The following is a 13,603-nucleotide window of genomic DNA, read 5'->3' as shown; positions in this document are numbered from 1 at the left end:
CATAGAAGAGCTCGGCAACTCGTAGCTCTTGTTCCAAAACCGGGAGCAAAATCAGATTTGGACGAAAGTGATACTTCTAAGAACGAAGTTCAACATTTCTCCCTCGCGTTTCCGCACTCTGATAGCAGTTCACCACCTCCATTATTGCCATCTTCGATAGAAAACCTAAATCTTCTCTCAGATGACGATATTGAGGTCAATCAAATGGTCGCTTTAAAGTCTTTGGCATAAGCATACAGCCAACATTCAATTCAGTCACCATTGATTAACCTTGGTTCGAGATTAATTTTATCGCCTAATCCATCAGAAGTTCTGAGACCAGGACTTGGTGTCCGGTACCATCACCTTCGTCACCGTCTGGACTAGCTGCACCCTTGCTGCGTTGCGTTGTGATAAAGACGAGAGAAAAAGACGTACGTAATGTATTACATCGTGATGTGCATTGTTACGTTACGTTAACGTAAAGTTGCGCGTCACGTCAACGTACTGTGCCTCGTTGACGACGTCGTAACGTGGAGATATGGACAGGCCCTTACATGGGCGGTGTTGGTCTGTATGACATGCTGATCGCTCTATATCGTACGTCATTCAGAGGCCATCGTTGGCATTTTATTTTATTTATTCTATTATACATATTTTATTTTCACAAATGCTCGATATTTGTATAAATAAATCCTGGTTTCTATATCGGCGTGATGAAAAAGCCCTAAATTGAAATGTTTGAACGCCTGCGAAGGTTTTGAAAGAACTGATAATTTTATGATCACTATCAGGCCTGTCACGAAATCTATGAGTATTCAGAAGCCAGTAGCTGAAGGACCACGATGCTGTACGGCTGTCAAGTTGCTCATAATCCAACTTTAATAGCCAGTAGAGCAAGTGCACAAATTAAGGGTTGAGTAAATTTTTTTGTCAAAAATGCAGATAGAGATTATGCTTATTGCCGGAACGTATCTGTTTTATAGAATTTTTACTTAAAAGTAACAGTTTATAAATATTTATAATAATTCAGTTATAAATATTTATATATCTTGCTTTACTGAAAAGTTGGCATTGTAGCAAATTAGATACATAGATTTTATAGTGTTAATTGTTAAGGACTTGGCAGTGTATCTAATATGTTACGCTCAATAAATGATAAATTACTGATATTAATTTTTTTTTATTATTTTTTCTCCCTTCTATAGCCACCTACAAACATATTGAATGTGTTCTTTTTTAATTTTTTTAAAATATTTTTTCTTGCCAAGTATAGGGTTAACAACTGGTAGGATAGGATACTAACATTTTTATATAATAAGCGTTTTTTTTTTCAAGATATTGGTTACAGCTCTTAGAAAAGCATAAAAATAAATATACCAATACTTAAAAGCCGAATAGTATTTCCAGAATCAGTATTATATTTATGTTATAAAGATTACTTATATCATAAAGTAAGATATTATATTTTATCGTTATTGAAATTAAAGAAAATGATATTAATTTATTTGTGTAGTTCACTTTAAATTTTTCGTAGACTTAAATAGAACTAAAATTATATGAAAGTTATTTAAAAATTATTACATAATATATTATTACATATTACTTTATTCAGATGCGAATAATGAATGCAAATAACTAATAAGTAATAGGCAGTGTTCACCGTATGAGGGTAAAATTGTGTTCGTAAAATCTGCAGTAAATTATAAACTCTCATACCGTCATAATTATACTAAAAACGTATCTAGTAATCATCTATTTAAATCTATATACTTATCGTTAGAATACATAATATTATTTATTAAGTATACACTTTTGTAATAAATATTACAATATTTATGTATTTCCTTTCAAAAACACTTTTTTATCGTTCCTTCTTATAAAATGTATTGAGAAGTATTTAACTCAGAAATTATACCAAGATGGTTATACTCGTTATCACAAATTATAAATAATTTATTCGCAGTATACATTATTGTGTCGATATTATTATAATATATTCAAAACTTTCATGTACCTAAGATTCAATAAATTGTATCAATTATAGTCTGCATTTCATTTATTTTTATTTGGACAAGCCACGTTTCAAACATGCTACCTGTCTTACGCCTCTTGTCCACCGACGCTGCGAACTGCGAAACAGCGGCGAACCGATTAACATATTGCATCTCGCTCTATTGATGTTTCGAAGAGTTTTCGCAATTCGCAGCACAGCGGTCCGAAATCGCTAAATAGTGGACATTCGCAAAAAAGTTCGATTTCGGTGTGGAAAAAAATACCATCCGATAGATTTTAAGAGGAGTAACAATAAATCCTTTGCTTTTCATAGTTTTGCTATCCATGTTTGTAAATACATATAAGTATTGTTGCTTTTTAAGGACTCGTTTTATATATTATATTATACGCATACAATTTTCGTAATTTTTTTTTTTTTGGCTCTCAACATCATTTTTGTACAAAACTTATAAAGGATTTATTGTTACTCTTTAGAAAAATATTTCAAAATTTTGAACCCGTCTACTGCAAAAGGCTGCACGTAAATTTTCGTATTTTTTTTTTCTAAACCTTACATACCACTAGAACTTTACATGTTAATCTATTTCTAGATTCCTCCCCATACAACATTTTAGTAATTATTTTTTTTCACCTTAAAAAATACATTTTTATAAAAAACTTATTAAGGATTTATTGTTACTCTTTAGGACATCTTTCGAATAGTATTTTTTCCACACCTAAAAAGTTAGTAAAATTATTTCAAAATTTTGAACCCCTCTACTGCAAAAGGCTACACGTAAATTTTCCTAATTTTTTTTTTCTAAACCTTATATACCACTAGAACTTTACTTGTTTCAAAAATGAACCAGAATGACTTAGTAGTTTTTGCAAAAACTCTATTTATAGATTCTTTCCCATACAACATTTTCGTAATTATTTTGTTTCACCTTAAATATACATTTTTATAAAAAACTTAATAAGGATTTATTGTTACTCCTCTTAAAATCTATCGCATGGTATTTTTTTCCAAACCAAAATCGAACTTTTTTGCGAATGTCCACTATTTAGCGATTTCGGACCACTGTGCGTCGGTGGACTGGAGGCGTTACTGATAGAGATATATTTACATAACTATTCATCTGCAGTATGTCATGTGACGATTTTGCAGGAAGAATACATGCAGACCTCTTTATTTATTTACATGCAGAAATTCGGCCATTGACCTTACGCTACTTGTCTCTTCCACTCAAAAGACAAGTAGCGCTAGGTCAATGGCCGAATGTCTACGTGTTTAAAAATTTCAGTCCAAATGATATAAAAGTAAGTAAAGATTCACTGATTTATTAGTCATAATGCAATACTTTTTAACAATATTATAATTATTACTAAATAATTCAGTAGCTTTTTAGTTGAACAAGTTATTCAGTTCTTGTAAAGTTTTCAAACTAAATAAATTGTGCCATTCTATTACAAACTAAGGGTCAATTATTTATGTTAGTGCAGAGTCGAAGCGCATCGAAGCGAATTATTAAAACTGCGTTAACGCAGTTTATTACTTCTGAGTTCTGAGAATATAAAAAGGCGCGCGCATCCGCGCGAATTCGCGTTAATGCGCCCGACCAACTCGCCTCGCAGAAGTAATGTATGCGTTACGCTCTGGAGTTAAGGTTGAATTTTCTGTGTTCAGTTTTTGGGAATTCGCTTCGACTCGGCGCTATTATAAATTGACCCTTACTTAAATTATATTTATATTAAAATTTAATACTAAACTTAAATTTTAAATTACTATGGTTTTGTTACATTAACATCTTATAGGCGTGCCATCGGGGTTTCTCGGTATTTTTGGTTTGCAAACCTTCTTGCGGCCCTCCGCACTGCTCACCATCGTACAAGTAAACGTGAAGTACCCACATGAGGATGATTTTGTGTAGTAAGTGTGTGAGTACTGCTTCTTAATGTTATTCTCGCTGTCCAAATCTCTGGTGACCGACTTGGACACTGAAACGTATCTGTTGTCGTTGTCGCTTCCACTGTTCAAGTTTCTCAAATCCTTTGGCTTAACATATCTGTTGGCGCTGTAAGTGTGAGGATGGTTGTAACTAAGTCTCCCTGTACCTGGCGTCAGAGTGACAGTTTGCGCCTGCGAAGGAGAATGCCTGGAACCTACTACGTATGTTTTATCTTTGGAAGCGACTGATTTGACGCTCCCTGTGAACCCTTGAGGTATGATGTAGCCTCCGATTCCCGGCACTCTCTCGCCTGGTTGATAGACCCTACCTTCGTCTGGCCGCTCAGAATTTCTTTGAGTTATTTCAGCGTCCTGGTTTTTCAGTGAACCGAGCAAAATATGCTGCGTATTGCCACCAGTCGACTGCTTAATTTCTAAACCTTTATGATTTGTGCTCTGAAGGGGCTGGTGAGTTTGAGGATCTTTGGTGTAATCGTCGTAGTTGGAGTATTCCCCTTGCTCCACGAGACCGTCGTTACTATCTGGACCGAAACCTGCGTCGGTGTCGTAATCCTCTGGTTGATTCTCCGTTTCATCTTTATCCGTAGTGAAATCGTAATCATGATTCGATCCGTAATTATTATTTTGGAATGATTTATTACTTAAAACGGGTGGTCCTGGTGTATTGTCTATTTCATCTGACTTGTGATGATCCGAATGGCTGTGACTCGAATAATCAGTTTCCGGGTCCGTTCCACTTTCATCGATAATGTTTTTAACGGTGGTAAATTGATCCGTAACCTTAGTTTCGAATGGCACGGACGTATCTGCAGATTCTTTAGGCGGTTCATAAAGACTTCTATCTTCTGTAGGCTCAGGTTCTTCTGTGATATCTGTCGTATTTATAAGTTTGTCGTCGTCATTAAAGACATCTATTTTATCAAACGAAAGACGGTTTGGGAATACCGCTGCCTTGTCTAGACTAGCTCCTGCCTGTGCAGCGCCATTATAAGTGATACCATATCTAAACGTTCCATGAAGCTGTGATTGTGATTGACCAGTGCGGCCGCTGGATTGTGCCGAAGCTAAACCTCCACCGATGAAAGGAGTTCCCTGTTTGTCATGAGCGGCTTTGTCTCGATCCTTGTACGGAGTAAAACCAATTTGGGCTTGAGAAGACGTGCTACCGGGACCGCGAGCTTGAGCATCGGCCATACCTCCCTTAACACTACCCTGCACTTGTGAGTTTGAGGAATGCATTACGCCATTACTTTGAGACTGTGTTTGTACAGCTCCAGTTTCTGATCCGAGTTGCACACTGGCTTGTGACTTATTGTTTCTTCCGTTTCCTGATGCTGAACTCGATGCACCTTTTTTACCCCCGCTAACTTCGCTTTCAGCTCCTTTAGTGTCACCTGTGATCTGAGCCTGCGCTTGGAAGGATCCGCTACCTGTGTAGGTTCCGTGAACATTTGCTTGAGCTCGTTCTCTACTATTTCCACCTTTTGAGGAGGCGCTAGCGGTTGTTCCATTTACTGCTTGATTCACACTCGCTTCAGCCTCCGAATCGTCATCATCAGACGCAATCGTATTTGGATTAGCGAAGTTTTGTGGAATGTCTGAAAATTTTAAAAACAATTTATAAGTACTTATGTGGTACTTATATCCTAAGATCCGACCGTAAAATCCTGCATAAATCGTTTTTTTCGATGAAATGTATTTTAAAATAACCTTTAGAACGTATAGAATGGATTAATGTTGGGTTGCCTTGTTAAAAGTAGCCGCAAGTACCTCTAATTGAGTAAAATGAAAGCCCGTAATACAAACTTGCGTGTATTCAATGGAAAAATTAGAACTAAGAAGGAATGACATTGAGGAATGACAGGACACTACGCATAAAAATAAAAACACCTGTTAAATAAAAATTGCAATCTCGACGTCCTCAAATTCTCCCAGGCATAATAATTGTAGGCATGAACATTTGTCTTAAACAAAAGTGATGGCAACCCCAGTTTGCGGCTATCGTGCAACTGGCAACCATGGATATTCATGCACAAAATGCATAAAACTTTAATTTTGTATCAAAATTATTTAAAAAATCGATGCTTCAATTTTGACGATGAACTATGTCTGTTTACGGGCTGGCAACCCTAGGTTGCGACCTACTTAGAGCTGGCAACCATTTATACCTTATTTTGTCTCGTCATTTTCTTTCAAATGATGTAAAATTTACTGAAAAAAATATTCAAACAAATTATGCATTTATCTCATGAACATTAAACTTAATTAGAGGTACTTGCGGCTACTTTTGACAAGGCAACCCAACATTAAATCATTGTATACGTTCTAAAGATTATTTTAAAATAAAATTGACCGAAAAAAAAACGATTCCTGCAGGATTTTACGGTCGGATCCAATACTATTAAGTTTTAAAATTGCCCGACAAAATGTTTGTAAAGAAGAAGGGGCACTTCGTACCCACCAATGTAGCACGTTGAGACATATACCAAATTAAAGGGCTTGAAAAATGGAACATTTTATTGTATGACGAAAAATCTCTAAACCATGGGAGAAAAAAGTTAATGAGGGTAGAAGGTAAGAAAAAATCACAAAAAACACCCTGTCTTATTACATCAATTTATAGTGTTGTTGGTAAGGAATCATTTCTAGAAAGTAATCGTATATGACAAACTTAAGGAAAGTGTTATATTTTAGTATATTCTTTCATATTTTAAAGAAATGTATGGGAAAACAATAAAACCTTAAAAATCTAACCTTTCCTGGATTTTACCGTATATTGTTACTTTGGAGAAATCTATACTAATATTATAAATGCGAAAGTATCTCTGTCTGTCTGTCTGTCTCGCTTTCACGCCAAAACCACTGAACCGATAGTAATGAAATTTTGTACACAGATAGTCTAAAGCCTGAGAAAGGACATAGGCTACTTTTCAACTGGAAAAAGGGGTGGTAAGGGGGTGGAAATGCGTAAATTTGGTCAAATTAACTTAGTTCCAAAAACTCAAAACAGATGGCGCCAAGAGTCCTCTAGATCTCGCTATTGCTTGCTCATGCGTATTTCTATAAGAGGTATTACCATGTTGAGCTAGGTTTTTCGATTCTTTCGATTGTTATACACGTTATTAACTAATAACTCACCTACCAACTTAGATATCAAGTTCAAAAACAACAGCGCCTAAACTACTGAACCGATTGTAATGAAATTTTGTGCACAGATAGTCTAAAGCCTGAGAAAGGACATAGGCTACTTTTTAACTGGAAAAAGGGGTTGTAAGGGGGTGAAAATGCGTAAATTTGGTTAAATTAACTTAGTTCCAAAAACTCAAAACAGATGGCGCCAAGAGTCCCCTAGATCGCGCTATTGCTTGCTCATGCGTATTTCTATAAGAGGTGGTACCATGTTAAGCTAGGTTTTTCGATTCTTTCGATTGTTATACACGTTATTAACTAATAACTCACCTACCAACTTAGATATCAAATTCAAAAACAACAGCGCCAAAACTACAGAACCGATCGTAATGAAATTTTGTACACAGATAGTCTAAAGCCTGAGAAAGGACATAGGCTACTTCTTACTGGAAAAGGGGGTTGTAAGGGGGTGTTTATGCGTAAATTTGTTCAAATTAAGTTAGTTCCATAAACTGGAACAGATGGCGCCAAGAGTCGCCTAGATCGCGCTATCGCTTGCTCATATGTACTTCTATAAGAGGTGGTACCATCTTGAGTTATTATTTCGATTGTTATACATGTTATTAATTAACTCACGTACCAACATAGATATCAGAAACAACAGTCTACCAATAATAAATACTAAATAGTTTATGGGTATTGAGCAAAGCTAAAGTTGTGTAATGCATTATGCAGCTAAGTTGTGTAACGCTAAATAAGCTTTAGGTATAAAAAAGTTTAATTTAAAAAAAATATATATTATGTGCACACTACACGGCTGTTTTGGGTATTTTGATTTAAGGGGTACCAGGGTTTTAAAAAGCTTTTGACACCAATTTTATTGACACCGCGCGCTATAAACTGAAGTCCACGCGGACGAAGTCGCGGGCAATCATATATGGCAAACTCAAGGAAAGTGTTGTATTTCAATATATTGCTTCATATTTCAAAGAAATGTATGAGAAAACAATAAAATGCTGAATTTTGAACCTTTGCCTGATTTTTTCGTTAATAATCACTTTAGAGAAATTGGTTATAATTAGCAATGTTTTATTTTTTCCTAAGAAATAAAAAAGAACATCCTTTATTATTGCACCATGCGATAGTATTGCTAATTATAACCAATTTCTCTAAAGTGATTATTAACGAAAAAATCAGGCAAAGGTTCGAAATTCAGCATTTTATTGTTTTCTCATACATTTCTTTGAAATATGAAGCAATATATTGAAATACAACACTTTCCTTGAGTTTGCCATATATGATTACTTTTGAGAGATTATTCCTTACTAGCAACACTACAAATTAATTCAATAATACAGGATGTTATTTGTTCATTTTCGGAAAAAAATAAAACATTCCGTATTATTACGCCATTCGCTAGTAATGCTAATTATAAAACATTTCTCCAAAGTGATTAACTTTTTTCTCCCATGGTTTAGAGATTTTTCGTCATACAATAAAATGTTCAATTTTTCAAGCCCTTTAAATTGGTGTATGTCTCAACGTGCTACAGCTTGGGTACGGGTCCCATACCAAAATGCCCCTTCTTTAATTTTTCTTGAGTGACTTAACTCAATCTTACCTGTATCAGGATTCTGACCGGTGCCCTGAAAGAGTACGAAGAAGTTGTAATTAGAACGTCATTCTACCAAAGTTCTATCTATGAGGTATTTAACATGCTCTTATTTTAAGACTTTATAATTTACATTCATCTACAATGTTATCTCTATCTCTGATATATAAAATTCTCGTGTCACAATGTTAGATAGCGTACTCCTCCGAAACGGTTTTACTGATTATAACCAAATTTTATACGAGTATGCATATTCAGTGGGTCTGAGAATCGGCTACTGGGTACTTTTTATATTGATAAGTGATTTTCAAAAAATGCACTTATCGATATAAAAAGTACCCAGTAGCCGATTATAAATAAATAATAGTAAATTATTACAACTCGACACCGACGGCGACCATTGTTTGTGCGACGGGATGGCGATGGACGTTGCCATGGTGACATACTTATTTAGTCACTTCAATAAAATAATACGGGCGAAATACTTTATAGGGCAAAGAAACGTTTGCCGGGACAGCTAGTATCGTATAAAAATATAGGTTTTCTAATATAAATAAGCCATTAAAAATAAGTAGTGTAAAAAGTAAAGATGACTTACTCCTTGATTGTAATAACCATTGGTGCCTGTGCCTCCCGGGCCCAAATTTTCACCGCCGGGGTAGAAGCCTGGTCCATAAGGCTGTTGACCTGCCCCTCCCCCTTGAGCACCGGGATAGGGTCCGCCTGCTCCAGGACCTTGAGCATTTCCGTTTACTCCATAGTTTCCTGCAAATATAAATTTCGTAATAGGTTCAAGGTTAAGCTTATAACTAACTGTCCCGAAACATTTTTACGTTATATTTAAATGAGTTGTTAACTAACCTTGATTAGGCGCTGCTCCTGGACTGACCATGCCTGGACCATAAGGTCCTGTACCAGGACCATACTGGTTGGTCGAGTCCGGTCGTCTGTAATTATCAGGTTCCCCTGCACCTCCTGATCCACCAGGGCCATATTGACCTCCAGAACCGGCGGGACCTCCTGACCCTCCTGGTCTGTAAAGTCCATCTGACCCACCAGGCACATTTTGTCCTAACCCACCCGGTTTGTTTTGTCCAACAGCCCCACCAGGTCCATATTGTCCACCTGTGCCTCCACCAGGAACATTTAGTCCTACCGATCCACCAGGAATATTATGTCCACCCACACCCCCAGGTCCATATTGTCCACCGGAACTTCCGGGCCCTCCTGACACACCGGGGCCATATTGACCACCTGTGCCACCTGGAACATTTTGTCCTGTTCCTCCGGGTCCGTATTGTCCACCAGGACTACTGGGAGTTATAGGGCCTCCTGTTCCACCAGGTCCGTATTGTCCGCTTGAGCCACCGTGACCATTCAGACCTGTTCCACCGGGTCCATATTGTCCGCCTGAGCCACCGGGAACATTTTGACCTCCTGTTCCACCGGGTCTATATTGCCCACCTGAACCACCGGGAACATTCTGGCCTCCTACTCCACCGGGTCCATACAGACCTGAGCCACCAGGCATATTCGGACCTCCTAGTCCACCGGGTCCATATTGCCCACTTAAGCCACCGGGACCATTCTGACCTCCTGCTCCACTGGGTCCATATTGTCCGCCTGTTCCACCGGGTCCATATTGTCCACCAGAGCCACCCGGAATATTTTGACCTCCTGTTCCACCGGGTCCATATTGCCCGCCTGAGCCAGCGGGACCATCCTGACCTCTTGTTCCACCGGGTCCATATTGCCCGCCTGAGCCACCGGGACCGTTCTGACCTCCTGTTCCACTGGGTCCGTATTGCCCGCTTGAGCCACCGGGACCATTCTGACCTCCTGTTCCACCGGGTCCATATTGCAAGCCTGAGCCAGCGGGACCATTCTGACCTCCTGTTCCACCGGGTACATATTGTCCGTCAGAGCCACCAGGTCCATATTGTCCTAAGCCACCGGGAACAATCTGACCTCCTGTTCCGCCTGGGCCATATTGTCCGTTTGGACCACCAGGAACATTTTGACCCCCTGATACACTGGGTCTGTATTGACCACCTGTGCCACCAGGAATATTTGGTTCCCCTGCTCCACTAGGTCCATATTGGCCACCAGAACCACCGGGCCTGCCTAGTCCTCCAGGGCCGTATTGTCCGCCCGTACCACCAGAAACAGCTTGTCCTAAACCACCAGGAATGTTTTGTCCTCCTGCCCCACCAGGTCCATATTGACCTAAGCTACCTAGTGCATATGGTCCTCCTAAAGCACCTGGAACATTGTGTCCACTAGATCCGCCAGGAGCGATAGACCCTCCAGCAGGACCGTATCCGTTACCAGGTCCTGGATATAAGTTATTCGCGCCGTTAATAGGTATTGTGCAGCAATATACACTGCTGCCTCCAGGACCGGGGTAAGGGCCAGATGCCAGAGGCCAATTAGATCCAGATTGACCTCCAGGCCCATTTTGTCCACCAGGTCCTCCTAAGCCCGGGCCACCTGGAGTTATTGCCCCCCCTGTAACACCAGGTCCGTATTGTCCGCCTAAGCCACCAGGAATATTCTGACCTCCTATTCCACCGGGCCCATATAGTTGTCCGCCTGAGCCACCAGGAATATTAAGACCTCCTGTTCCACCGGGTCGATATTGTCCGCCTGAGCCACCAGGACCATTCTGACCTCCTGTTCCACCAGGTCCATATTGTCCGCCTGGAACACCGGGTCCATGCTGTCCACCTGCACCACCAGGAACATCATGCCCCCCTGATCCACCGGGTCCGTATTGCCCACCTGAGCCACCGTGACCATTCTGACTTCCTATTCCACCAGGTCCATATTGCCCCCCCGATCCACCGGGTCCATATTGCCCGCCTGAGACACCGGGACCATTCTGACCTGTTCCACCGGGTCCGTATTGCCCGTCTGAGCCACCAGGACCATTCTGACCTCCTGTTCCACCGGGTCCATATTGCTCGACTGAACCACCGGGAACATTCTGACCTCCTGTTCCACCGGGTCCATATTGCCCGACTGAACCACCGGGAACATTCTGACCTCCTTTTCCACCGGGTCCATATTGTCCGCCTGAGACACCGGGTCCATTCTGACCTGTTCCACCGGGTCCATATTGCCCGCCTGAGACACCGGGACCATTCTGACCTGTTCCACCGGGTCCGTATTGCCCGTCTGAGCCACCAGGACCATTCTGACCTCCTGTTCCACCGGGTCCATATTGCCCGACTGAACCACCGGGAACATTCTGACCTCCTTTTCCACCGGGTCCATATTGTCCGCCTGAGACACCGGGTCCATTCTGACCTGTTCCACCGGGTCCATATTGCCCGCCTGAGACACCGGGACCATTCTGACCTGTTCCACCGGGTCCATATTGCCCGTCTGAGCCACCAGGACCATTCTGACCTCCTGTTCCACCGGGTCCATATTGCCCGACTAAACCACCGGGAACATTCTGACCTCCTTTTCCACCGGGTCCATATTGTCCGCCTGAGACACCGGGACCATTTTGACCTCCTGTTCCACCGGGTCCATATTGCCCACCTGAACCACCGCGAAAATTCTGGCTTCCTGCTCCACCGGGTCCATACAGACCTGAGCCACCAGGCATATTCGGACCTCCTAGTCCCGGTGGTCCATATAGCCCGCCTGAGCCACCGGGAACAGTCTGACCTCCTGTTCCACCGGGTCCATATTGCCCGCCTGAGCCACCGGGAACATGAAGACTTCCTGGTCGCCCGGGTCCATATTGTCCGGCTGAGCCACCAGGTCCGTTCGGACCTCCTGAACCACCGGGTCCATACTGTCCTCCTGGACCACCGCGTTCATAATGTGCACCTGGAGCACCAGGGCCGCTTTGCCCTCCTGTGCCAACAGACCCATAATGTCCGTTTGAACCATCGGGAACAGGTTCGCCCGAACCTCCAGATCCATAATGTCCGCCTGAGCCGCCGGGAACATTTTGTCCTAAGCCACCAGGCCCATATTGTGCGCCTGGATCACCGGGCTTATTAGATCCACCTGTTCCGCCTGGTCCAAAGTAGCCATTGACATTATCAGGCTTAAGATTATCCCCGAACGTTCTTGGGTCTAAGACATTGTCCGGTCCGAAAGTTTGAACTCCACCGGGTTTACCGTTTCCATTACCGCCATATTCTCCATTTGGTTCGCGATTGCCACCTGGTCCATAATAATTAATCCCAGGACCGTATGTACCGCCAGGTCCTCTTGAGCCTAAATTGCCTGCGCCTTCACCATAAGGTCCAAATTTTCCAGGTGCGTCAGATTTTCCATAACAGTCATCGCAACTGGGATCGTATATGGACTGACTCTGTGCTTGCCCCATGCCGCTGTTGCCACCTAAAACGATGTTTAATTAATTTAACTGTCGTGTTTTATCGGCATTTTCAGTTTGTGATGAAAGTGATGCTTATAGGGTAACAGGTTGTTTGGAAATTCGAATGGTTGGTAAGTTGGCAACATTTACTGAACATTCTTACTGTCAAATATGAAAAATGCGCTTCCAGTACTTACTGACACTCGCTCTTGATGAGTCTGCGGCCGAATGTGCTTCTGCCTTCCCCTCATCCTTTCCATTGCCTCTGTCAATTGCCAAATATTGAGACTGCGTTTGACCCCTGTATCTACCTCTGGGTGGATAACTAATCTGCCTTCGAGGTCTACTGTATCCAGATTGACCGATAATGGTCTTCAGATCGCAAAGTAATCCATTAAACTTTATATTATCGCAGGAAAATGAATGTTGAGAGTCTCCAGTATCATCCTGAAAAACAGAGAGAGATAGTATTTTAAACGGGCTGTAGAATCTAGTTATAAACAAGATAATGACATATACTGTCATCAGGGCAGATGTGATGTAGACGAAATAGAGCTTGTATTATTTTGATGTGAAT

The 13,603-nt window shown here is 41.0% G+C and overlaps 1 protein-coding gene across 1 annotated transcript; it reads right to left on the bottom strand.

Annotated features, from left to right (window-relative positions):
* Window positions 1–3,770: 3,770 nt before the first annotated feature.
* On the bottom strand, window positions 3,771–13,551 carry LOC121738428 (uncharacterized PE-PGRS family protein PE_PGRS54-like). Its single transcript, XM_042130468.1, has 7 exons — window positions 13,546–13,551; window positions 13,224–13,473; window positions 9,849–13,049; window positions 9,546–9,809; window positions 9,283–9,449; window positions 8,694–8,718; window positions 3,771–5,541 (listed from the first exon to the last, which is right to left on the bottom strand). The coding sequence occupies exons 1-7, from the start codon at window positions 13,549–13,551 to the stop codon at window positions 3,776–3,778; spliced, it is 5,679 nt and encodes a 1,892-aa protein (XP_041986402.1). The 3' UTR covers window positions 3,771–3,775.
* Window positions 13,552–13,603: the final 52 nt, after the last annotated feature.

The sequence above is a fragment of the Aricia agestis genome, chromosome Z (genome assembly GCF_905147365.1).
Source record: "Aricia agestis chromosome Z, ilAriAges1.1, whole genome shotgun sequence".
In the NCBI taxonomy this organism is placed as follows: domain Eukaryota; kingdom Metazoa; phylum Arthropoda; class Insecta; order Lepidoptera; family Lycaenidae; genus Aricia; species Aricia agestis.
This window is presented reverse-complemented; position numbering and strand designations above follow the sequence as displayed.

What these genes read in the sequence shown, in the direction of transcription:
- LOC121738428 (XM_042130468.1), bottom strand. An exon ending in AGGAGCAGCGCCTAATCAAG is followed by an intron (nt 9,450 to 9,545) that starts GTTAGTTAACAA and finishes TTATATTTGCAG; the next exon opens with GAAACTATGGAGTAAACGGA. An exon ending in CGGTCAGAATCCTGATACAG is followed by an intron (nt 5,542 to 8,693) that starts GTAAGATTGAGT and finishes TAAAATTTTCAG; the next exon opens with ACATTCCACAAAACTTCGCT.